Genomic DNA, 27,709 nt, shown 5'->3' on the forward strand with positions numbered 1-27,709 from the left:
AAAGAAACATTTGAGTCGCAAGGCATTTGACAACCAAGGTACAAGTGTATTTATAATTTTGGGGAAATGAGTGTCTGTTGTGTACTGCCACAGTTCACAAGATGGTTGTTTAGTGATTGGTATGTTCTATCTTCATCCTTTTTTGGTTGGTCTACACTATTTGGGTAAAAGTATCAGTGCCCATTACTCTGGAAATGAAGATGTTAGTATTTGGTATCCAAGCCTTCTGTGGCTTTTTCTGTTACAAAACTATCTGAATATCTGTCCAATTAAGGAATTGCTGTCAGGAACTAATTGGTTTCATTACACTCTCTCAAGTCCCCCCACCCCATCTTTAAAGTAGCTTTTCAACCTCTGTTTTTAAAGTGCTAAAAACTACAGTCTTCTCTTCTCCTTCTTGGTAACATTTATTGTGATATTTTAATCTACTGCTGAGGAATGAAAACCAAACAACTTTTGCTCTTTTGCCACTGCACTGTGTACAGAAATCTGGAGAAATTAATTGCTCCTGAAGCTGGGAGAAATTGAGGGTTTAAAAAAATGCTTATAAAGTTCATATTTATTAATATGAATGATTTTGAATGTCATATATCTATATATAGCCAACCTCAAAAGGAGGTTTACAAAAGGAATGGAATTATCAGTGAAAAGCAACTTAATTATTTAAGAATTATTAAAACCAGCGATAAACTAAAAAACAGATTAAAACACTTGTCAACATTTTACATGCCTGGCTAGGCTTGGCTGAGGGGGACGCGAAATGAGTACAGGGAAGACACCTGCAGAGAGCTCTAAAGTCCAGATGCTGCTACACTTAAAGATCAATTTCTCACCTTTGGAGAACAAGTATTATGTGGCACCTGTAATAGTGCCAGTTCCACGCCAGTTTACGGTGTAAATCAGTCTTGGTCCCTAGTTGTTAAGGGCTCCATTTACTAATAACAACACCTTGAAGTTCGCCTGGTAGCAAATTGACAACCAGTGCACGTCTTTGCTGACAAGACTCCTGTCCGCAGTCGTACCACAGCATCCTGCACTAACAACAGCTTCTGGATCAAGCCCAAAGGAAGCCCCACACAGAAAGCCCCATTGCAGCAATCCAACCTTGAATGAAGCAATGCATAGACTACTCTGGCCAAGCTTTTCCAGCCCAGGAACAGCCATAGCTTTTGCTAGTAGCAGCTAGTAAAAGGCTCCTCTAGCTATTGAAGCTATCTGGGCCTTCTCCAGGGACAGAGCTGAGTTCAGAAGCACTTCCAGACTGTGAGCCTGCTCCTTCAGGGAGAGTGCAACCCTGTCCAAGGTAGGCCAAATTATCCAGCCCGGGAGCCCCTCACCCACAACGCCTCCATCTTTGCCAGGATTCAAGCTCAGCTTGTTTTCCCTCATCCATTCTGCCACTGCATCCAAGCACTGGCATTTTAAATGACGGTTACAAATCTTTTAGTGACCTTCTTCTTTGTAAACCACTTTGACGTTTTCCTACTATCTAGTAGTATGTAAATTTTATGAAATATCTATCAATCAATCAATCAATCAATCAATCAATCACAACACCACCACCCAAAACATGCCTTTTGCTGCAGAGTGCTTAAAACAGGAAGTGCTCTCTGCTATTCCCCAGTCAAGTGGGATTGTAGGGAGAGGAACATTTTACACCTCCCCTCAATTCTGATGGAAATGACCCCCCCCCCTTTCTATTAAACTCAACAGCATGGAGTCAATAATCATGGCAATTGCAGGGGAGTGGAGATTTTAGCAGCTGAGAAAGGGTTGCCCACCAGGGAAAAGATGACTAGGAGATCAAGAGTGTGAAGTAGTTCTGATCTTGCTCACTGCCATTTCTGACTCAGTCTACCTGCTGGCAAATTACCTGTCCCTGGCCTTTCACCCCAGGTGGCAGTAAATGTTCTCAGTTACACTAACATGTTTGTCTGGGTGTGTGTGTGTGTGGCAAAGGGTTTATACTACAGTGCCTGTTGTGGCTTTTCAGAAGTGGATGTAAACCCTAAATCTGTAATGTTTTCAGTTCCCTGTTTTGAAGTGGAAGTTTCTGGCATATGTAAGCCCAGCGTATGTAATTCAGAAATGTGTATCAGGGTGTGATCTTTGGCCTGACAATAGTGCGCCCCTCTTTTCGTCTTTAAAGCACAAGAGCATCTGCTTCCTTTCACCAGCAAAAGACCGATAATTCAAGGCTAGGTTGAACAGATATCAACAGTGGATCTGTTTTTAAAGAACCCACTATTTGCAAGCCTGTTGCAATTTGGGCAACATAATTGGTATTTGTTGAACAGCCAAGACTGGCAAACCTCCCTATTCTGTAGCAATGCAATTTCCTCTGCTATGTAGCCATAGTCTTGATGTCAAAATACTATCCTCTCAGTAATGACTGCGGTATTTGAATTGGTAGGAGTCCACCACGCACATGGAAACTAGACATCATTTGTAAAGTCTGTGTGAAGTCCTGGAACTTGGAACTGGGCAGGCGTGATGTATTCATTATGATGAGCATGTCTCAATTTATATTCTTCAGAGTTCCAGGTAGATGAGAGCAGAAAGCAACATCTAGGGCACTGCAACATTTCTCAGATCACAAGTGACTGCAGATGCCAGGTCAAGTGAATCAGAATTCTGTAGACTTACTTAGCATTTATATAGCACTTTGTACGCTTAAAATACTTCACATAACTTTATCTCATTAACCTTGACACCAACCATGTAAGTCTGCCAGTACTGATATCCAGCTATTGAATAATAGTGTTTTTTTTTAACCAGGGCTGGGGAATCTGTGGTCCTCCAGATGTTGCTGGAATCTAGCTCCCCTCATCTTATCACAGCCAAGGTTTGGGAATTACAGTTATGCAAAAGGAACAGTTTGATCATTTAGTTGTTAAAGGCTCTGGGTGATATTATTTATAGTTTAAAACCACACTTGCACTAATAGAAAGTGGCTTTCACCAGTCACGAAACTGGAGAGATGTGCAGGGGGGAAAGACACGAAAGCTACCCAGAAATTTAGCAGTATTCAGCACGCATTTTCTTGATGTTTTATGGCAATGTTTTCCGAGGGCCCCCTATAATGAGCATTAGCCTGCATGTCAACTTTCAGGCACAAAAACGCAATAGATCTTGATATTCGAGTTAATAAGAGAATAATGTGAGCCTGACAAAGCATTTGCATGCTCATTATGTCTGCTGTTTTCAGGGGGAAGCATCATCATCATTAAGAAATTGCCGAATCGGCAATCACAGCCCTCGGTTGAAGTTCAATCGCTCATGCTGTGAATCTGTGATCTGTCGGAGTGCGGCTGCGAGAGGAGGGGAGGAAAGAAAAAGAAAAGCTCTTAAAATGAGCTTGATGAGTTCTTCAGTCGTCAGGAGTAACTGAAGTAATTAGTTGAGTAACTAAGGTCATACCCCTAGCATTCAGCTCTTGTAGGAACATTTCGCCTTGTTTTCATTTGCTTGTTTTCTATTGTTACATATGGAGTAGATATCAAACTAGCAAGGAAATACGTGTGAGTGAAAGAGTGACCCTCATTAACACAATCAAGCTCTTTAAAAAAGAAAAAGACCAGATGAAAGATTAACTACTGTTCTGCATTAAACTACCAAAAATGTATTGGTTTCATAGCCATTCTGAGTTTATAATTACCATGGACGATATCCAACAAAGTACTTCTGCTAGCACAAGGACTTTGGGCTGTGCAACATAACTTCTTCTTCCTTTCCTCTTCACCAAGTCCCCAAATCGGCTCTGGAAGGTTGGAGAAAACCCCAGAACAGATTAGCTTAAATAGTCAAAAAGAAACCAGGATAAATTCTTTGAACCAAAGTGGGGCTGGCAATTTGTACATGAATATGCGGCATTTCTTACCTGTTTTAAAGGTATAAAATGGATGGCCGTACTTAAAAAGGAAGAGGAAACAACGACTTTGCAAAGAGGTGTAACTGGAAGCAGCCCACTCTTGCTTTGAAGGCTGGCATGTGTTTGTTCTTCAGGATTTAAAAACCTGCCCCTTTTTGGAATTCTCCAGATTGACTCTGCTGAGTGACTATGTTAGGGCTAGACTTCAGAGCATAGGACACAGTCGCCTGAACCTTCCCACCACCCAAAAAATAAATGCCAGAGGAGACCACAGTTGTGGACCCAGAGGGGGATTGTCACGAAACAGATATATCAGGGCAGACACCAGTTACTCCACTATCCCCTTTCTTTAAAATTAAGCCAGGCAGGTGCCCTGCATAGCACAATACCTGCTGCTAAGGCTCCAGACATGTTTGCCATCGTAATTTTCCCACAGTGCCCAGAACCTGACCCTGAAGGACTCTGTAGAAATTACGATGGTATGCACACCTGGAGCCTCAGCACTAGACGTTTTTATGGTGCAAGGTACCCACCTGACTCTATCTACCTACCTACCTATTTAAAAGGGACCTCTTCTAGCTTTTCTTTACCAGCTTGGGGGTGTGGAGGAGAGGGGTAAGAGTTGAAGGACCAGGCAGTGAGGAAGGAGCATCTAGGATGCCCAGTATAATGGGGTGGAGAGAGAAGGTGGCAGTGATGAAGCAGCCAGGGTGATGAACAGCAAAGTAAGGTTACCCACAGTGGGGAAACAGAGTCCCCTTGCCCATAGACCTCTTAATCTGACAGGGTCACTGACTGTTGCTTTTCAAGTAAGACGGGATATGAGAGAGGTTTGCATTGTGTGGAGAAAGTGATGAGAGAGCTTGTCTGCACTTCCACTTGTCCCGGCTGCTTCCCTCTGGGAAAACTCACTGTTGACCACTGAATCGGAACAAGCACCAATTGGTTTTTCTGCAGATAATGAGATTTGTTCCCATTCAGCAGCAAAGAACAGGTTTTCCTGGGGAAAGTGGTGGGACACATGAAAAACTGCCTGGAACCATTCCTGTAAAACACAGGATAAGTGGGAAACATATTGGACCTGGGCTTTCTAGGCACAGGAGAAGCAGAAGTGTGGATGAGCCCGAGAGAGATGTTTCCTTCTTTAGTCGAAATACTAGAACTCATGATCATCTAGTGATCACGAAAGACAAAACAAAGTGCTTTTTTCACATAGCACATAGGTAAGCTATACCATTCTCTCCCATGTATGGTGAAGGGCACCAGCTTGTTGTGGTTTGAAAAAGGATTTGAACATTCCTGGAGGATTTGAAGCTATCAGTGCTTAATTTCTCCAGTACCAGAGGCAGCACACCTCTGAATACCAGTAGAGAGAGAGAGAGAGAGAGAGAGAGAGAGAGAGAAAGAGAACCCTGCTGTGCTTGGATCCTGCTTGAAGGTTTCCCATAGGCATTTGGCTGGCTACTGTAAAGGCAGGATGCTGTCTTTGGACTAATCCAGCAAGTAACTTTTTATGCCCCTTTGTTAGAGACAGAATGCTAAGACGAGAGCGTGGCTGCTTTTAGTCAGTGGGCGGTCTCATCTGAGTTAATAATGCGAATGTTTGAAAACTTATAAAATTGAAACGAGATCAGACCAAAGAAATAATTTCATAATTCCTGTACGGCTTCAAACATTCGGGTCTGCAAAGAAAGATTCAAGCAGTTATGGTTCTTTTCAGCCATGTGAATCAAAGCTATTTTTCTTTTCGGTGGAAAATAGACTCCTCTTAGTATTCAGTGTTGCTGTATATTATAGGAAATTGTATTAATCACTTTCCACTGTGAACAACCAAATCAAATTTGTGCAACCTGATTCTTTCTCTCTGCTTGATGCTGGGTAGGGTGCTTTTGTTTCTCTGGGTAGCTGAACGAATGAATGAAAATTGGACATAATAACCAGAAAAAAGCTAACTATTTGTCTAGGGTATGGCTTAATTAATTATTTGATGATGCAGCTTAGAAGGATTGGCATCTTAGCATTAAAGGGCACCAGGGATGGATAATGGAATATAATCTTCAAAAATTTTAATGGAGGTGTGATATGATCTCTTTGTAAGAACGGCTTAATGAAATTTTTATAAACCCAGCTGTCCCTGCCTAGAACCAAAGAGGAATTTTGCCATTGTCTTGAGTTCCCTTTGGAGCAAATATTATCTTCATTTACATTTAGTAGCTGCCTAATAGTAAACTATACATATATAAATGAAAGCAGAACACAACCCTGCATTCTTTGTTGTTCTGTTCTCAGAACTTCATGTATATATTTTTAGAGCTGAAAGAAAGCTGCTTTATCATCTTACTCAGCACAACAACATCCTTATTTATAGCAAAGAATACCTTACTAATGCTATAATGTTTGGTATTCGCAGCACTGAAATGATCTGGAGCAGGTGCTATACCATTCGAACTTCTTCCTGTTGTTATTTAGTCATTTAGTCGTGTCTGACTCTTCGTAACCCCATGGACCAGAGCACGCCAGGCACTCCTGTCTTCCACTGCCTCCCGCAGTTTGGTCAAACTCATGTTGGTAACTTCGAGAACACTGTCCAACCATCTCGTCCTCTGTCATCCCCTTCTCCTTGTGCCCTCAATCTTTCCCAGCATCAGGGTCTTTTCCAGGGAGTCTTCACTTCTCATGCGGTGGCCAAAGTATTGGAGTCTCAGCTTCAGGATCTGTCCTTCCAGTGAGCACTTGGGGCTGATTTCCTTCAGAATGGATAGGTTTGATCTTTTTGCAGCCCATGGGACTCTCAAGAGTCTCCTCCAGAACCACAATTCAAAAGCATCAATTCTTTGGTGACCAGCCTTCACTTCTTACAAACATGCAAAGAGAGATACAATGTCATTGGAAAACAGCTGAGAGAGAATGTCACTTTAGGCTTAGGTGGGGAAAACCTGATTGTATTTTTTTTTTAAGGCTCTGATATACAACTATTGAAAACTAATGGATAATCATGGCATAGAATTAGAGAATCCTAGAGTTGGAAGGAACCCCAAGAGTCATCTAGTGCAATCCTCTGCAATGTAAGAATCACAGATAAAGAATCCCTGACAAATGGTCCCCCACCTCTGTTTAAAAACCTCAAATGAAGGAGATGTAGACTCTTGCACTGTCAAACAGCTCTTACTATCAGAAAGTTCTTCCTTATGTTTAGCTGGAATCTCCTTTCCTGTAATTTGAAACCATTGGTTCAGGTTCTACCCTCTGGAGCAGCAGAAAACAAGCTTGCCACCATTCATTGCAACAGCCCTTCACACATTTGAAGACAGCTATCATATCACCTCTCAGTCTTATCTTTTCCAGGTTAATGTGCATTTATTTCCTAATGCTATGTTAATTAAGCAGGCTTAGTTAAACAGATCTGTGGATATATTTCTGTTAGAAGAGAAGGGTAATATCTATATCTAGCTCCAAAAATTGTGACAGCCATTCCTAAATTCAACCATGCTTTGACAAATCGAAGACTTTTTCTCCTGAACCTTGGAAGGGTTTTGGTCATGGATATATTGAACAAGCAGTGTGTATTGTCTGTTTCTGAGCCGAAACATTTGCAGTTTCACCACATTTAAGCCTTTCATGGCACACCAAAACACACAGACCCAAGAATGGTTATTTGTGTATCATTGTGTTTCTATAAAATCAATGATGTGAGACACATGTGTGAACATCCAGCACCATGAGTGAAAGCAATCAATTGACAACATTGAGGGCATTTACACACATCCCTAGCTGGCTGAAATGTGAATCACTGGAAGGTTTTCGTCAAAACTAGGGAGATGGAGCTCATAGAGCTAGACTTTGATGTGTAAGTATAGGACTCTTCAGCCTGTCCCTACCCCAGCCAGTGCCAGAAGAGGACACAGAGGAGGCAGAAGATGAAGGGAAGCAGTGCAAAACAGATCAGGGTGTCAGTATCTAGCTTGGGCTGATGTCGGTCGAACTGCAAGATTCTTTTTTTTAAAATAAAAATTGGTCAGACAAGAGCAAAGCAACCAGTTGGCATGGGAGTAGATGGAAGATCAGCCTCGGTGGTGAGTGCTGGTGGTTGGGGAGTGGCCAGGGCAAGGGACCCCCAGGGCCATGATGACTAAGTGTAATGTATGAAACTCAATAGCAGTTTCTGACCAATGAATGATTTGTTTTCTAAATAAATGTACCTCTCTGTTTCCCCATGATATTGATTCTACCAAGATACCGAATAGATCCTTTTGTCCACAAGATTTATTTGTTTGTTTCTGAGAGTTTACAGTACTCCATTAACTTGCCCAACGTGGTACATACAAACACTCCTCATCCTACTTTCAACGTTGCCTCAACAGGACTTCTTGACACTCAAATGTTGGACTTTTCATTGTCACTAATGAAAATACTGGTCAAATTAATGATCTCCTCCTAACCTCAAAAAAACATTTTTGACTGTCTGCTTTTCATAATTGAGATGACCACTGATGATAGACCAGGTGCAAACTTTGTCATGAAAATCTTATCTTTGCTTTTGCTTTTTATCTTGTTTGTTCAGCTCCTTTATAACATGTTTACAGATTCTGACAGGTAACTCAATGGTGAGTCACCACTCAAATCTGTATTTATGGCACATTATTTCAGGCATACATTTGCTGTTGAAAAACATCCCAGCAGATTTTAAATTCTCTTTGAAAAAAATGTTTTGTATTAGAGGTGTCAGTTTGGCAGATTTTCTTAATAGCATAATTAGAAGGTGCATTTAAAAAGATCCATCCTCTCTTCTCCTCACAACCCACGAGTTACTCTGTTGATGTATTGTTCAGGTTCAAATCAGGAAACTTATATCTTGATCCAGAAGCCTCCCAGTTTTTACAGCCAATCACAAACAGACCCTTCCCCAGAAGGCCCCAGAACAGCAGCTACCAATCATGGCAGCGACAGCCAATCAACAGCAGTGTTTGCTGCAGAAGCCAATCACCAACCCAATTAGAGAAGCAGCAGCCAATCCAAAGCAGCCCTTCTAGCAGCCAACAATTGTCGCTGACAAGCTCCTGCTTGCAGCTGCAGCCAGTCACCCGTCCACCCCATTCACTATCCTTGTATAAGACGAGGCACGTTTTTGAACATAATTTTAGAGCAAAAAAACATAGTCTTATACATGGAAAAGTATGGTATATGGTTTACCATCTTTCAGAGCAAAGCCCTCCCCAGGCTGCATAAAACATATAGCAGGAGCATGCATATAACAGGAACAGCGTACTTCCAGATGATTTACAATGCAGTAGAATTCACTTGCAGTGCTTCCAACCCAGATAAAATATCTTCCATTTATCCATCCATTCTACTGCGTCTATCCACAAAGCTGTTGCCAGCACTTACTCTTCGTCTACTCAGGGCTCACTTCCCTCCTTGAATCGTCAGATGCCTTACTTAGTCCATGAAATTTTGTTTGAACGATGAAAAAAATTGTTCCAGAAGAATAATGTCTCGACCATGATACAATATATATATTAGAAACAGTTGTTTAAACAAAGTGAAACCATTTTAATTAACCTGCAATTAATTAAAACAGGGTTAGATTAATGTTGCCATTATAAACACATACCCTGATACTTGCAACTTTGTTGGACAGGGTCCTAGAACTTATCATTAAAATGTATACCTTACCAAATTTAATTAAAATGAGCACTTGCTATATTGTTTTTGTCGGAGGCATCATGGGGTTTTTTTTATGTCCGTGTATTTGTAGAAACAGGGCCATAAGATGCAGCTCAAACAACTGACAAGGTGGTTTTTCCTTGTTAGCAGCTAAATTAGGTCTCATGAGATCACCCAAATGAACTCACTATTCATGACCCGGTGTCAGGTGACACATTCAGCAGATTCTGAAATCCTCTTGACATTGTTCCCCTGGGCGTAACTTCCTAAGCAGCAACATGAACATGGCTATTATGTTTTGTGTATACTATCACAATGGCTGTGAAGGCAAGATTCCACACATTAACGCCTTGTTTTTCTTTTGGGTTTTATATGCAAAGCTCTAGTTATGTCTGAGCACATCTGCTTCCTAACTGTGAAACTTAAACTTCTAGATGGTACCAACTTTACTGTAGAATCTGAATGCCCATGAAAATTTACATTTTTTATTTCTTGTATGTGCCTTCCTTCATTTTATAACCTGCCCACATGCCTATTGCATGGGGGCATATTGATACCTGTATTAGTCCAGAAGGGATTAACAAAATAGAGTTAATGCTAATGGAGTTGCCCTATTGAGCTTAATCCTAACATGGAGTTGCATCTTGATAATGCTCATATGCTGCATGAGAAGGGCTGTAGCATCTAGCTTTGCCCTTGTAGCAAGAAACTAAAACAGTGACACCCCCCCCCCCCGAATATTCTCCTTGTCAATGGTAGTTGCTGAGTAGGGCAGCGATACATATAACACTTGATGACAATGTGTCCCATGGTGACATCTTATATGTTATATTTCCATACTGATGCCAGCTAGAGTGGGTAATAGGTAAAGGTAAAGGTACCCCTGACCATTAGGTTCAGTCGCGGATGACTTTGGGGTTGCAGCACTCATCTTGCTCTATAGGCCGAGGGAGTCGGCTTACAGCTTCCGGGTCATGTGGCCAGCATGACTAAGCCGCTTCTGGCGAAAGAGCAGTGCACGGAAATGCCGTTTACTTTCCCGCCGGAGTGGTACCTATTTATCTACTTGGACTTTGACGTGCTTTCAAAGGAGCAGGGACCGAGCAACAGGAGCTCACCCCGTCGCAGGGATTTGAACCGCCGACCTTCTGATCTGCAAGTCCTAGGTTCTGTGGTTTATATATGTAATGCAAATTGAAGAACGGGGCGGGGGGGGGGGGATTCATGAAGCACAATTCTGGCTCCTAATGTATTCATTTCAGTTTACTTTGCGTGGGGTATAGTTGTTGTCCTCGGAAAGGAACGATGGCAGCTTGTATTTTTCACAACCGAGAGAGCACAACAAAGCCCTCCAAAGTCAGTTGAATGATTCTTACCCCTGCCCTGCAAAAGGGAAGTGATGTTTCAATAATTTTATGGAAAGCAGAATCCCCCGGTGAAGGGTGTGGGAGGACAAGGATGATGCATGTTTACCCTGCTTTTATTTTGTAGCTTGGCGTTCAGAGGATCCCTTCTTTAGGAGCCCTGGAAAGAATGTCAAAAGGCTGATTCTGCTTCCCTTGAGATAAGTGTGAACTATTTTCGACAGCCAAAACTAGAGCAACAGCTTGAAGAAGCAGCGAGTTAAGCTACTCAAGAGAACTTTGAATATAAATGAATGTGACACACTTTTTAATGTCAATTGGAAGGGGAGTTGTTTTCACAGCATATTGTTCTTGCTTTGGAATGCCAGGCTAAATTAATGACATTAAATTCCAAATCTTTGAACCTGACGGAGATAAAGAAACAAATGGTTAGGGAATGGAAACAGGACCTACAAAAGCTTTCAAATATCTGCACTGGGGTGGTCTGGCCCAGGAAAGCCGGATACATCGTTTTGCAACTGGATTCCCCTCCCACCACTCATCAAATGCGAAGCTGCATTGTGGAGTGGCTTGAGTGAGGAGGAAATGTGTGTGTAACTCATTCTCTTGCCAGGTATTATCTACTCAAAAGCACCTGCCACCTGCTATTCTCTCTAGGTTGTTTTTTTTTAATGTTTCCTCCTGCACCAGTGGTGGGGCACTTTTGAGCTGACATGGAAATGGTTAAACTCCCCCCCCCTCCTTCCTTCCTGACTCCCACTACAGGTTTTCTGCTTACCCCAACTACTTATAATTGTTTTGCCTTACAAAAGCAAAGCATTGGAGAAATAATAAAAATTAAAATATGACGCAGCAGTTGCTAGATGTAATGTGCTGGCCCTCAGAAGTGGCTATTACTAGATTATACTGAGGAAAGTATACTTGTGCTTCAGGCCTGATACAGTCATACCACATGTTACATTTGCTTCACGTTACGTTCTTTCAGGTTACGTCCTGCGTCGACCCGGAAGTACAGTGGTACCTCGGGTTATATACGCTTCAGGTTACATACGCTTCAGGTTACAGAGTCCGCTAACCCAGAAATAGTGCTTCAGGTTAAGAACTTTGCTTCAGGATGAGAACAGAAAATGTGCTCCAGTGGTGTGGCGGCAGCAGGAGGCCCCATTAGCTAAAGTGGTGCTTCAGGTTAAGAACAGTTTCAGGTTAAGAACGGACCTCCAGAACGAATTAAGTACTTAACCCAAGGTACCACTGTACTGGAAAGGGTTACTTCCAGGTTTCACCGCTCACACATGCGCAGAAGTGCAAAATGACATCATGCACGTGCGCAGAACCAGTGAATCGCAACCTGCCCGTGCGCAGATGCACTGCTGCGGATTGTGCTCTTTTCATGTTGTGGATGGGCCTCCGGAATGGATCCCGTTCGCAACCAGAGGTACCACTGTACAGATTTAAACAGTGTGGGGTAGAGCAAGCTTAAATAGCCTGTCACCACTTCTCCCCATTGGGGGAAATCGTCCTCAGGTCATCACATTCTCCTCTAGGGAGATACCACCTCTCCTCTTCTTGCAGGGGTGGAGGGGTGTGGCAACTTTGTCCCTCCAAAATGGTGAGAATGGCATTATACTGAGTCCGAGAGCAGGTTCAGCTAGTTCCTGGGTTTCAGACAAGGGACATTCTCACCTGGAGATGCCAGGGGTTGAATCTGGAGACTTTGGCATACTAAACAGATGCTCTACCACTGAGCTACAGCTCTTCCCTTGTTAAAAGACCCAAGTCACCGGGCTGGTTTAAACAGCATGCTCAAAGTCATTGAGGTTGAGGGAAATGACTGTTTGGCCATGATGAATGGCGAGTTGTATCCACTGCATTGCGATTTTGCATCCTTTCATAGGCTGAGTGATCTTGATCTTGTAATAAGGAACATTATTGACACTACACAGGGTTTGTTTGTTAGTTAAAAGCAGGTTGTACCAAGGGGCAGGCAGAAGATTGATCCAGGCTTTACTGGAAGATCTCTGGCAGGTTTGCAGTACATCCATGAGGGTTTCTGACACTGAATTGTATAAGAATGACACAACAAAATGGCTTTCCCCCACCTAAATTAAGTCGCTGAAAGGAAGAAAGCTAGCAAAGTGTGGACTTCTGTGTGAAGGAACTGTGCACTCAGTTCAGTTTTGGTACTGGAAACAAATTCATAATGTGCTCAGAGGCACCCTGTTGTTTAATTTTAAGTAGAATTTGTGGTTTCTTTCTTTAAGAGACATGTCTCTAGTATGTACAGTGGTACCTCGGGTTACATACGCTTCAGGTTACATATGCTTCAGGTTACAGACTCTGCTAACCCAGAAATAGTACCTTGGGTTAAGAACTTTGCTTCAGGATGCGAACAGAAATCGTGCGGCGGCGGTGGCGCAGCAGCAGGAGGCCCCATTAGCTAAAGTGGTGCTTCAGGTTAAGAACAGTTTCAGGTTAAGAACAGACCTCCGGAATGAATTAAGTACATAACCCGAGATACCACTGTAACAGAAACTCCTCTCTCCTCTCTGGCTGTTGCTCCCTCCATAGCTGAGTGGGAATTCATTGGAACTTTAGCCTTACCTATGTAGCAAGTCCTAACTGCTGTGCTGTTCTGTTGTCCATAAAGAACTGTTGCTGAACTTCTCCGGCTTCCTGGGATTAGGGCAGACTTACTGCAAGGTTTCTTCACATGGTGAGTACCCTTTCCCAAACCCATGTGATACTACACACTTGGGAATCAGCCTCCAAATTATAATATATATATTTTGATTGTTTAGAAGTTGCAGAAGCTATCCCAAACAGGCACTGGTCATTCCTAACAGAAGTTGCCCTGGAAGATTGCCTGAGAAATGATGTGAGGCATCGGACTGCACTTTAGCTGAGGCACTACAAATACTTTTGCAGCAATAGCTAATGCCAATATATATGTTTTAGCTACCTGGAGGAAATTCTGCTGAAGAAGCATAATGGAAACTCTATAGTCTTTTCCCTTTCCTATTATTTTACCAAGTCTTGCTATAAAAATAACTTTTTTAAAAAGATCAAAATAAGTTTGAATGATTACCTTCTCCCACTTCTGATACAATACAAAAAACAAAACAAAAACAACTCACTCCATTTCTACCAAATACAAAGTCCGTTATTCATTTTTAAATATGGTTCATTTCACACCAGAGTCCCTTCGCTCTTCTGCGACACTGCTTTTCTGAAGTTAGTTGGAAGTACAATTAAAGCAGAGGTTCCACAGGAAACTTTTAATTAATGGAGGCTGGGATCCAACAGCCACGCTTGAGGGTGAGGCTGGGATCAAAGGATGCATGGCCTCTTTCTTATGCTTTCCTCACTGAGCTGCCTTCCAAGGTTGGGCTCAGCCCAGCCTTGCAAAGCGGCTCAGGATTGGTGTTGCTCTGCTGGCATTGGTGGTGAGGGCTGGGCTGGCACATGGCAGACTCCGTTTGCCCTCCATAGCCCGTGTCCTGCCTCCCCGGTGCACCAGCGCCCAAGGCAGCATGAGAACACACAACACCACTGCCAAACACTCCATGAGAATGTGGCCTGTGACTTGATCGTGTGTCCTAGTTGCGTCAACAGAATTTTATGGGCAATTTTTATTCTGCTCATGTTACAGTTTCCAGTGTGTTTATCTTTTATTTTTCTTCCTTATAATTTCCTTTCAAGAATTTTAATTACTTTTGCATAATGAGAGTTTGGAAAGTTCTGCTGAGAGTTACACATGACTCTAAAACAGATTATAGATAAAAAAAGAGGTATGTACATAGAAAAATCCACATGCTTCAATGTCAGGGTGAAAAGTAATCATTCTGGCTTTGTTTATATAAGAATGTAAGAAGGCATACCTCCCAACATTTCTCCGAAGAAAATAATGATAATTTTACTATTTATACCTCACACATCTTACTGTGTAACCTCGGCCATTCTGGGCACCTTCCAACATACATAAAAACATAATTAAACATTGAAAAACTTCCCTATACAGGATTGCCTTTGGATAGCCCAGGGGTCAGATAACTCCATACCCTCCAACATTTCTCCAGTGAAAATAGGGGCACCCTAAGGAAAAGTGGGACATTCCGGGATCAAATAAAAACCAGGATGACTTCTCTAAATCAGGGACATCCCTAGAAAATAGGGACACTTGGAGGGTCTGAGAAAAAGCTGCTGGAGCAGGCCCGTGGCCTATTTAGTCCAGCATCCTGTTCTCACAGTAGCCAACTGAACGCCTGTATTATAAAATACAAGAAAGCAACGCCACACTTGCTCAGTGTTCTGTTTTTTGGTTGCTGTTTTTTCGTTTTTTTAAACAAATGAACTCTTCCAAAGTGTGTGTTAGCAAAAGCCCTGTGCAAAGTTGAGGGAGAATGGAGAGAAATGCAGTGCTGTTACGAAATGAGTTGTGTTTGGGGAATCACAAAAGAAGCCTAAACACCTTTTACGGTAGTAATTTGCAGAAAATGGTTGAATGAAAGAATGTTATGAAAACATGCTCTATTTCATTTGTTTTATTTAGAAACCAAGTTTGTGTTTTAAGTGATTTTATTTACAAGTGAATATTGTCAAGTTCTGATTACAGTGGTACCTTGGTTTACGAATTTAATCCATTCCGGAAGTCTGTTCTTAAACCAAAGCGTTCTTAAACCAAGGCGTGCTTTCCCATAGCAGTGGGGGCTCAATTTACAAATTGAACACACTCAACAGGAAGCGAAACATGTTCTCATTCCAAGGCAAAGTTCACAAACCAAAACACCTACTTCTGGGTTTGCAGCGTTCTTAATCCAAGTTGTTCATAAACTAAACTGTTCTTAAACCACGGTACCACTGTAGTTCACTCTGTTAATGAATGACTATTATTCAGGATTACTCCTGGATGTATATGAGATACAGAGTGAGTGAGTGAGTAAGAGACAGACAGACAAAGAGAGAGAGAGACTGGGCACATTTTTCAGATTTAAATATTTCACAACCTATGGCATATTGATTAGTTTCCTCCACAATATGATATTATGGAAATTTTCTCTTCATGATTATGCAAACCACCAAAATACCCATAATTAATTTAACACTTCCAGATTTTTACTGCAATCCACATGCCTTTCAATATGCAAATACTACAGGCATTTAAGATTCTAATGTGAAAAGCAATGATTAAACCACTGCCACATGCATTCCTGCTAGCCATGTTAGGTAATATTGAGGACTGCCTCTAATGTTATGTTGAAAATACACGGTTGTACTCTTGGGAGAGGCAGTCATATTTATGACAATGTAATGTCTGACTGATAATAGAATAGATTGTAGATAATAGTAGAGTAGATTGCAGAGTAACTCTGGAGGTCTTGTGTGTCCTCTCCAAAAGAAGTGTGCATTATTGTTCAAGCATGACATTGCCACAGACGTTTAGGAATATGAGACACTTGAGAATAATCTTTTGTAAGTAATGTTTAAAGGCCCTGGTAAATGTATTGGAAGAAAGTAAACATTAGAAAACTACTGTGGCTGATTTTCAAAAAGTAGCAGTAGCATACTACTCAAGAGAGTTTTTTAACACTCCTACACATTTTCAGCTTTAGTTTGTCAGTGTTGACGGCCACTTAAGCTCAAACAGTGTGTGCTTCATGAACTATTTCATCCATGGCTCTGTAAAATGTCATGAGATTCTGGACAATTTATATCTGTTTTGCTACTATATTCATTTGGGGAAAGGTTTTCTTTATGTTAAGATGGTAAATTCCAGTCACAAAGATGTGCGTATCATAATATTTTGTAAGCAGTTAATTAGTTATTGCAGCCAACAGGTCTTTGGACCATGTCTCGGCACTATTAATACCATAGGTATCAACATTATATTTATTGTAATTTGGAACTGATGTAGAATATATTGTATAGAAGAGATAAGCAAAGTTTCTACTCATTTGAAGGGAATGTTGCTTGCAGGGAACAGCATATCCGTTTGGCTATTAAGCTGCAGTCACATTGGGACTGGCCTAAGCAACACCTCCACTCAATGATAACAGAATTAACTTGTGAGTTACAAACTGAATGATCCTTCCTGTTGCAGTTCCCACAGTATCCAGTTGCTGATGGGAGACTCTTTGATCCAATGGAGCGATCTGTCAGTGGAACAGGGTTCAAGAAGGCCTTTAGTGAGTGAGTCTCCCTTCTACACTATGCCCACCTTCTCTGGAGGTGATGGGGGAAGGAGTTGCTAAAGGTTCCCTCACTCCTCCTTTCACTAACAGAAGGCTGTGTGCCACAAATTTTTATTTGCTTACACATGTATTTTACATGCTTTCTCTTATGACCTATGGTCAAGACAGTGAAACTTCTTTTCTCTCAGTAGTACCAGTTATTTTTAGCCTCAGCTACAACTTTGACCCCCCGCCAAAAAACCCCCTCCTGTGGAGACCAGGTGGAGAATTGCTGTTATTGACGCACCATGGCTTCTGTACTGGCACCAACCCATTTCCCTTACTTCAGCAATGAATGTAGCATGAATAGTGTTTCTAGCCATCTCTTGTGCTGTGTGCTTCTAGTTCAGAAGTGACACAGACAGGACTCCCTATGAGAAGAGAGGGTGATGCTGTGGAGATATAAAAGTGGAAGAGGCCAAGGATACATGATAGGTCAAGGTAAGCTTCCCTCTTCTGTTTAGGATGGGAGGGGACACAATTCTGCTAGAGCTAGGGATCTGGCAATGCCAGCAATTGAATTGCTACTGTTTCTTAGTGCTTTAAAATTACAGGTATTTTGTATCTTTAGATGAGTGGCCACAGTTAGCTTTGTATTAGACATAAGGGGTTGTAAATTGTGTCCAGCTCTTGTCCTCTTCCACCCAAAGTTACACCATTGATATCAGTGGATCGACTTATTTCTAGAATATATGCTTAGCATAGATACTAAATCAGTAAATGATCTGGGAAGCTCCTATGCTGTTATGAAGGTGTGTGGATTTCTGTCACACACACTCATCTTTGAAATAATCATCTTCATATATACAGTGGTACCTCGGAAGTCCGTTTGACTTCCAAAATGTTCAGAAACCAAGGTGTGGCTTCTGATTGGCTGCAGGGAGCTCCTGCAGCCAATTGGAAGCCGTGTCGGACATTCAGGTTCCAAAGAACATTCACAAAATGGAACACTCACTTTTGGGTTTGTGGCATTCGGGAGCCAAAACATTTGACTAGCAAGCCATCTGGGATCCAAGGTACAACGGTATACAGTGGTGCCCCGCAAGACGAATGCCTCGCAAGACGGAAAACCTGCTAGACGAAAGGGTTTTCCGTTTTGGAGGTGCTTCACAGGACGAATTTGCTATGGGCTTGCTTCGCAAGACGAAAATGTCTTGCGATTCCTGGGGTTTTTTCCCGCTCCCCACCCCCTTTTTCTAAGGCACTAAGCTGCTAATAGCCTTTTAGCAGCTAATCCGCTAATCCCTTAAGCCTTTAATAGCCGCTAATAGCCGCTAAACAGCTAATAGCGCTAATCCGCTAATCCGCTAATGGGCTTGCTTCGCAAGACGAAAAAACCGCTAGACGAAGAGACTCACAGAACGGATTCTTTTCGTCTTGCGAGGCACCACTGTATATATTTTTAATAATGATCTGTAGCCCCAAAATGCTGCTTCAAGTAAATGCCTTCCAGCCTCTATCAAATAAATGCATAGTAGAGTAAGAAACTTTGTTTCCTTTTATCAGGTGAGCTTCTCCTGGCCCAGCGTGTTGCATTGATCATTTCCACAGGAGGCCCCAATTTAATGGCTCGACAGAATAAACTCCCTGCCGATTGTGCATTTCTAGGGCTTCCTCTGGTTCCTACTGACATTAATGGGGCAATTTCCACTGGCCCATATTCAAGAGACATTTGAAGGTGTAAAGATGCCTTCATGCATGAGGAAGCATCACTTATGCTCCTGTTTAGGTGAATTTGGGCAAAGGCCCTTGACTTCAGTTAAAGGAAGAAGAATGAGCATTTGTAAAAGCATTTTCTGATGGGATATGATAGGTGCATCTGCTGTTATCTCAGTTACTGAAACTATTAAGTTTAATAGGAACTCTACGAGCTGCACACCTGATGTGTTTGATGGACTGGGAGCCAGTATTTCAGAATACCTTTGTATGTTGAAAGGCATCTAAATTGAGAATCACTATTTATTTCTCTACTACATTGTTTTAGTAGCTGTAGAAGGAAGCAATAAATATAACCAAAGAAAGGAGAATCTCAGATAATTGAATTGGTTTGAGGAATGCTTTTAATTACCCCCTTTTAATTTAAGAATACTTTAAAAAAAACACTTTAAAAGGCTTAGCAGAGAATAACTCAGTATATGTTAAAGAAATTAAAGAAAACAGAGTGAAGCCTGATGGGAGCCTATTCTTATTTAAAATGTGAGTCCTCTATTTTTAGTTTATCTTTTCTTAATTAGAATGGATTTATTGCCAGAATAGTTCTCCAAAGCAGTGAAATCAACAGAATATTCTGCAAAGGTTAAAATAATTGTATTAAGGACTAATGATCTGAAGATGGCAGCATTGGGCGAGATACTTCCTTCTCTATCCTAACAAAAGCTTTGTGAATCAGAATCTACTATAGATGCTGCATACAGGAAATAAATTACATCTGCAGTAGCTTTTTCTTATTATTCATATGAAGAGTTGTTCTAAATATATGGTATTGATAAAAATTAGAACTTGGCAGATACAAATTACATTTTACCATCTGGACATTTTATCTTTAGTTTATCTATATATATATTCTCAAAACTCAGGCTTTTCAAAGACTGTTATCCCTTATAAAATGAAAATGAGTTATTTTGGCATGTATATACGGTGATGGAATACATCCCTTTTAAAACACTAATTCCACTAGTTCTCTGTTATCGGCAACCTTACGCATAAGCATAAGTGAATTAAATTCTAGAGCATCTTTGGCAGACAGGTAAATAATACCCCATTTCTACAAATGAATAGATGTGACAAGAAGATTGCAAACTATTCCACACAATGGCTTGGATCTTAACTAGGCATCCACAAAGAGAAGGGCTTCTACTGTTCACAAAGAGACCTGGGATCACTAGGATCCTGCTAACAGAACTGGGGGAGGTATTTGCCAGTTCTCTTTTCTCCTGGCTCCTGCACGGCCTCTTGTGTTGTTCCAGAGGGTCCCCTAACTCTCCAGAGAAGATTTTCAAAGGGCAGAAGAGGTGAAAGGGGAAATTGATGGAAGTTGCTGCCATTGCTGGGAGCATACTAACGCTAGATGAAGCCTAGGTAGGACCCATGCCCATGTTATTTCTAGATCCTTTATAATCTATAAAATGAAGGAGGGGGCTAGTCAAAATGAAAGGAGGAGAAAATGCTGTCACCTACCTTAGTTACCTTGGCTGCTGGCATTAAACCTGAGATGGCTTAGATCAGGAGTAGTCAACATTTTGCATTCCAGATGTTCTTGAACCGCAGTTCCCATTATTCTTGGCCATTGGTTTTGCTGTTGTGTATTGTCATTGTACAACATCTAGAGGGCTCAACACTGGCTATTCCTGGCTTAGATTGCATTATCTCTGCAACAGAAATAGTGACATCAGATAGAATAGGAATTAACACCATGACTATACAACCATGTATCCCTCTCCAGAAATATGCCATTATTCATTAGCCTGTGCTAATTTGTTTGTCTCCCTGTGTTTATAGATGACTTAATCACACAGAGTCAAAACACACGCTCCCTTGTACCTCCAGATGCTAAGATGAGTGCAATGGCCATTGTCCCCAATGACAACCACTCCCTTTCATTTTTAAATTTATTTTTGGCCAAGCACATACAAGCTGAATTTGCACCAGTTAAAGGAGTGTAAATTGTGAGTCAACTGTATTCAGAGAAATATGAGTAATTCATATATCTTGAAAACCACAGGAGATAAAGGCCATGATCTATGGAGAATGTGGAACTAGCTCTGTGGGCCTGAGGGACTTTTTAGATTTGTTTTCCTCAAACAGCAGCTCCCGATGCCTCATGGCAAACTGATAGAAGCCTTCTAAAAAGCACTTTCTGATAAGCAATGGAAGTCAGCTGTTTCATGAAAAGTCCATTATTCCACTTGGCTAGTGCAAGTCCCGTACGTGTGCTTTAAATGGCTTTTGGGATCCCTGCCAACAGTGGATCACATGGAGAAGGTGGTTAAAATCAACAGCAAAACAGCCTTGCAACCTTGTGTTTCTTCCTAATGTGCTGCAGAAACACCACCTGGTGGTAATCATACTATACTATCAGGCTAACTTTCAGATTATGTGCAGCTCGACCATTCTGTTAAATAAACTGGTGCTAATTCAGGCTTTCGGGTTTTCAAGAATACCTACACATTCGTCTTGACTAAGATTGCAAATTCAAACCTCCAGGTTCTTTCACAACTCTCCTACAGAAGGTCTTTTTGCATCTCATTTTTCACACAGGTAAACAAAAACAACAGCAATTTATTATTTATACCCTGCCCATGTGCCTGGGTTTCCCCAGCCACTCTGGGTGTCTTCCAACAAAAGATTAAAAGTACATTAAAACATCAGTCATTAAAAACTTCCCTAAACAGGTCTGCCTTCAGATGCCTTCTAAAAGTCAGATAGTTGTTTATTTCCTTGATATCTGATGGGAGGGCATTCCACAGGGCATGTGCCACTACTGAGAAGGCCCTCTGTCTGGTTCCCTGTAACCTTGCTTCTCACAGTGAGCGAACAGCCAGAAGGCCCTCGATGCTGGACCTCAGTGTTCAGGCTGAACGATGGGAGTTTGAGAGGCTCCTTCAGGTATACAGGACTGATGCTGGTTAGGGCTTTAAAGGCCAGCACCAACACTTTGAATTGTGCTTGGAAACGTACTGGGAGCCAATGTAGGTCTTTCAGTACTTGATTATTTCCATGGCTGCAGGGCTTATTTCAGGCGGAACTCACCGGAACTGAGGCTAAGTGATGGCCCCTCCTGGCATGGGCAAGTGACTGAGGTGATCTTGAGGCCTTCAGGTGTTTCTATTGTTTATTGTTTGTCACTCCATAGAAGAACTCTGAGAAGGAGGAGAAGAATCAAGCAGAGGCTCGACACTCTTTTCCATTTAGGGGGTTACTATTTCCTGCTAGCAGTAAAAGCTTAACTTTGCAGAATTGTTTCATTGTTGAATTAAAAGCTAAAGGTTGCAGATATGTTAATAAAGCTAAATGTGCTCCATAGGGACACAGGTGGCGCTGTGGTCTAAATAAACCACAGAACCTAGGGCTTGCCAATCAAAAGGTTGGCGGTTCAAATCCCCATGACAGGGTGAGCTCCCATTGCTCTGTCCCAGCTCCTGCCAACCTAGCAGTTTGAAAGCACGCCAAAAAAGTGCAAGTAGATTAATAGGTACCACTCTGGCGGGAAGGTAAAACAGTGTTTCCTTTCGCTGCTCTGGTTTCACCAGAAGCGGCTTAGTCATGCTGGCCACATGACCTGGAAAAACTGTCTGTGGAGCAGACAAACGCCAGCTCCCTCGGCCTGTAAAGCGAGATGAGCTCCACAACCCCACAGTTGTTCGCGACTGGACTTAACTGTCAGGGGTCCCTTTACCTTTTCCTTTACATATGCTCCATAAAGTGGCTATGCAGTAAGAAGGTAGCACAACTGAGTTCAATGGAGCTTACACCCAGGCAACTACGTATAGGATTTCAGCCATGCCACTTGACTGATCAGGGATGTGAACCTGGGTCTCCCTACCTAAACTTCAGCATTGTAGCCAGCCACTACTTGACCATTTGCAGCTTCCTAATATATGACTGTCAGTTAATTCTAATAACTGGGTATTACACCATGCACTGCAGTTGTTTTGGATGTGTGTGTGCATTAATATTATATATATATGGATCAATACAGCTGCCTGCATTTTGGATTCTTTCTTTGTAGCATTTCATGATATGCCTGCATTTCAAAACTGTATATAAGTGTATGTATATGTATATATAACCTGTGCCTTTTTTGTTGATTTTGTGTGTATGTGGGCGAAGATGGTTTGGAATAATTTAACATATTCAAGCAAACACTTCACACTTACTGGCTGCTACAAAGGGGCACGTGTACTGCCTCAACCATAGGTGCTTCCTTCCATGAATCATGCTGATTCTAATGGCGACACTTCTTAAACAGATTTGGGACGGAGCCGGAGGAAATAAATCAGAGCGTCCCTGATTTTGCCCTTTGTGGGGAAATTACATTTAAAGTACTGAAATGTGTATGTCCTTGATTGAACTTATTTAAAAAACATGAAATTCTGAAGTAGTGGTGTACGCAAGCAAAAGCCCTGATGACATGCTTTCTTTGAACTTGTGCACACATCCGGACTCAGGGGGCATCTCTTTCTCTTTCTTACAGTGCTATTTTTTCACTATTGAATTTGGCCTTTGTAAGCAAGACGGGCAACTCCGGGCTTACGGAGCAGGGCTTCTATCTTCCATTGGAGAACTCAAGGTAGGAATGTAAACAATAAATATACATAAGCCTGCATTATTTATGGCTAGTAACCAGCTCTCTGCTGCATAAAGATACATATTTCTTGTATAATTCGAGGCTGATTGTATTTACCTCTTTCTGAACGGCCCTGGTAACCGTTAGTACATGTGTTTTGGAGCGCTTGAAAAACACATTTCAAAAAGGTGCCCGATTCCAAATAAAGCATTCATTCCTTTTCCACAAGTGCATGGATTTGAAAGAAAGAGTGGCAAAATGGGCAGTGCAGTCCTAACCTCCAAGCAAAGCCATTGGAGAGTGTTTGAATGAAGCAGAAATACCTCTCTTCCAGGCTCTACCAGAAGCAGGGCTCTGCCAACGTGTGGGCTTTTGCCAAAAGCACCTTGAAATGATACTGGTAAAAGACATAAACTTGAGGCCGGGGATATATTTAGGGGGTTCTTGATCTTTAAAAACACCTTCCATTTGTGTAAACAATCTATAACATTACATCGGTCTAAATTTTATTTAAAAATAATTCTACTGATGTTGTAAAACATTTCTGGCAATCTGAAAACACGCCATCCGAAAATGCCTGTTGCCATAGGCAACCTTCCAATATTTAAGTGCGTCTTTTCCAGAAGGTTTATTTTCTCAAGCAGAATTAAAAAAACCCCCCACAATTAAGAAACCTACAGTGTAGTGAGGCTAGCAACTTGCAGCGTGGTTTAACAACCAATCTCTCTTCACATGTAACTCTGAGAGTTGTAGCTCTGTGAGGGGAATTGGGAATACCCTCCAAGTGTCCCGATTTTTCAGGGACAGTCCCGGAATTACAAAAACCGTCCCAGTTTCGGATTTGATCCTGAAATGTCTCTATTCCTCTTGCCAGTGCTGCTGCTATTTTTACCAATATATTCACACTTTCTGCTAATATAAGCATTTTTATAAACATTATCGGTTGGAGAACTGCATTGCAAAAACTGGGTATGTGTGAATTGCAAACAGATAGCTGTGTTGTTTGCATATTGTTTTAGAAAGTGTGAATTTAATAGATTCACCTTTAAATTAGAACTGAGTTGAATTTCTATCCCCTCTGCATCTCCACATGTTTTGAACAACACGTCTGGAGAGGAACAAGTGTGGGAATGTCTGATTTAAAGTGTGCCTGCCTTTGATATTGAACACTTAAAAACATATATATACAGACAACTCCCTATCTGCACAGGGGTTGTGTTGTAGGTCATTTCGCATGACGGCAGAGAATGTATAAGCCCGTTATGCCCCGCTTTTGGCTAGCTTACAGTTTATCGTATTGTCTGAACCAATGAAAGTGATTGTGCTTTGTTTCAAACAAGCGAAATTTCAAACTATAGTTTCCAAATCTGGCCTCTTTAAAGTCAGCATAGTTAAATGTCAAACACTATTCTGGCCCTGCTGACTGTGGTGAAGCCACGCAGAGGAGCATCTGGGGTCAGACTGTGGGGACCCTGAAAGAGGCTGGGCCTGTTCATGCTCCGCTAAACTATAGTTTAATATGGTGTCCAAACACAGCAAATTCATTTCTCTTTCTTATCACAAGGATGCTGTTCAATTGCTCTTTTGGAAATACATGCATGTCCTCCTTTGCTTCCTCTTATCACTATAATCTATCTATCTGTTTGCATAGTCCTTCCCTAGCAGTATTTGCGTGAAAGGGTAATAATGTCTTCTATCAACATACAATTTTTAAAAAATTATCAACTGTTCGCCATATATCTATTTCACTTGTAGACCGAAATGCATTTTCAAGATACGATATTGACTGTCACACAAATGGCATAAGTTGTGTGAATAACATCGTAAGATAAAATTTTACTTGTAAAATGGGCAAACGTTTATTGCCTGGAGAAGCTGGTAATTTGCGCTACCCCAGTAATTCTGCTTGGAATATTTATTGATAACTGTCTCTTCAAGGTTGATGATTTAAGCCGCTTATGCATATGGGGCAGAGATAGCTCTTAGTTGTTTTCGATTATGTCATCATTTGGGGGAAAGGCTCTTACAGCAACTAACAATTTTTTGAATAAGAATTGATTCATCCTATTGATGATTAAAGACCACTCTACATAAAATGGGTGAGACTAGCAACTGTGTTTGAGAGCATACTATGCTATAAAAGCTGGGTGTACAGAAACACTTGAGCATTCTGTAATATAATTTAACAGATGATGTCGTGTGTTTTGCAGCACGCTCTGTCTGATAAAGCCAATGTGAAAACATTTGATCCAAAGACAACCTGCTTGCAAGAATGCCTTATCACGACTTTCCAGGAAGCTTACTTTGTCTCTGAAAGTTTTGAAGAAGCCAAAGAAAAAATGAGGCAAGTTCTCTCGCTTGACCCTTAAAAACAACCCCCAAATCTAATTTTCTCTTATCTGAAGGCACAGAAATAGGAGTTAATTTTCTTTCTTTCTTTTTTTTTTTAACTTTCAGGGACTTTGCAAAATCAATCAACCGTCCCTTTTCAGTATATTTCAACCCATACACCCAAAGCATTGAAATTCTGAAAGACACCAGAAGTATTGAAAACGTTGTCCAGGATCTTCGGAGTGACCTGAACACAGTGTGTGACGCTTTAAGCAAAATGAACAGATACTTGGGGATATGAGTTATCCAGTGTTGTGGGATTTGGAGTGTAGCTACCTTAACACCGTTATACGATGCGATGTCTGTTCCTTCTCTGTTGCATGACCGTTACACTTCCTTAGTGTGTGATATTATCCGACTGTAGCTTCAGATACGCCAGTGCTAACATGCAGATCCGCAAGGAAGTGGAACATGTATCCTTTGCTTATTTGTTTAAATGTTTAGCTTGCCACACAGCTTTTAAAAAGCTCCCAGGGCAGCTTACAAGCACATAAAATGAATACACTTCAATAAAAAGCAAATACGTCAATAAAAATGCACATATTAAAGACAAAAAAGCATCCATCATCATCATCATCAAGCAATAGCAGCTGTAAACAAAATTACAATAAGAACTGCATTTTAAAAAAAGTTTATGTTCTCTGATACTAAATGGTTCTCACTAGCCTAGCAGACAGATCTGATGACTTCAGTTGAGGGGATTGTACCATAAATGTGACACCACAACCACTGTCCCTTGTACCAGCCACCTTGATCTCAGGCAATGCTGGCCCAAGCATGCCTCAAAATGGCACTCCGCTTCCCACCAGCAAGGAAGGGACGAGTGAAGATCAGGAACAGGGTGCAAAGGAGAGAAAGATTGACACTGGGATCTGCTGCCTTTGTGGATCTGCCGCCTGAGATGATCCCCTAGCCTCATGGGTGGGCCGGCCCTGTACTTAAAGCAGGGCCAGAATGGGGAAGTTCATGCAGAGAGTACCTGGGAATCAACCTATTTAAAGATCTAAAAGTTTAGTCCAACACTTTAAATTGTGTCCTGAAACAAACTGGGAGTTAGTGTGATTCTTTCCACATAGGCATAATGTGCCACCGAGCGATCCAAAACCTTGACAAGGAGAAGCACGGTGGGGGACATTGGCAGATGCACTACAGCACCCAGCGCTCTGCCACCTTCTGAACCAGTTGATGTTTCTGGAAAGTTCTTAAAGGTAGCGCCATGCACAGTACATTACAACAGTTCCAGTTTTGAGGTTATCAAGGAATCCATGGCCACGTCACTCTCCTCTAGAACTGGTTGCACAGATGAAGCTGCTGAAAGGAACTTGGGTCTCTGGGAGCACAATAAGGTTCAGGAGACTGTCTAAGAATATACTTCCTTGATATAAGCCTGCAAAGCCCTGATATAGCCAGAAGTTCAGACGTGTTTATGAGCTGGTTTACACACGTTCGCTCATTCATCACTTTGCTACTTCAGCTTTGAGTGTTGATTTGCATGTCTGACCCAAATGAACACCTCATCATGAGCTCAACCACAATGCTTTACAGTGCAGCCCTCACTTTCAGCCGTGGGTCATTGAGTGTTGAGTAATAAAGTGATGTACAGAGATATGCGAGGCCACCCTTAACACCATGCATAAATGTGGTATTGAAAAACCTGACTTGGAATTGATTTTGTTTTCTTTATGACGTGGTGGTTGTTTTTTGTTTTAAAGGAAAATGTAACAAATGTCTCCTCTTTTTTTGCTAGCAATGCACATTCCCCTCTCCCCTCACATTTTCACAACCACTGGGTTCCCACCAGAACTTGAGCAGCAAAGAACTGCAATCTTTTTTGTTTTCCATGTTCAGTGGAGACATATTTCTTGCTTGGCTGGTGATGACTGTTTCTGTCCCTGCGCCTTTAGAT

The 27,709-nt window shown here is 41.6% G+C and overlaps 1 protein-coding gene across 1 annotated transcript in view; it reads left to right on the top strand.

Moving 5' to 3' along the window:
• Positions 1 to 27,461, top strand: part of TPH2 (tryptophan hydroxylase 2) — a 64,249-nt gene extending 36,788 nt beyond the window's left edge. The window contains exons 9-11 of the mRNA XM_083399858.1: positions 23,320 to 23,415; positions 25,623 to 25,756; positions 25,870 to 27,461. Coding sequence (XP_083255984.1) covers positions 23,320 to 23,415; positions 25,623 to 25,756; positions 25,870 to 26,044 — 405 coding nt within the window. The 3' untranslated portion in view covers positions 26,045 to 27,461. The remainder of the gene's footprint in view (positions 1 to 23,319; positions 23,416 to 25,622; positions 25,757 to 25,869) is intronic.
• The last annotated feature ends 248 nt before the right edge of the window (positions 27,462 to 27,709 follow it).

Source organism: Podarcis tiliguerta, assembly GCF_965153285.1.
Source record: "Podarcis tiliguerta genome assembly, chromosome: 10".
In the NCBI taxonomy this organism is placed as follows: domain Eukaryota; kingdom Metazoa; phylum Chordata; class Lepidosauria; order Squamata; family Lacertidae; genus Podarcis; species Podarcis tiliguerta.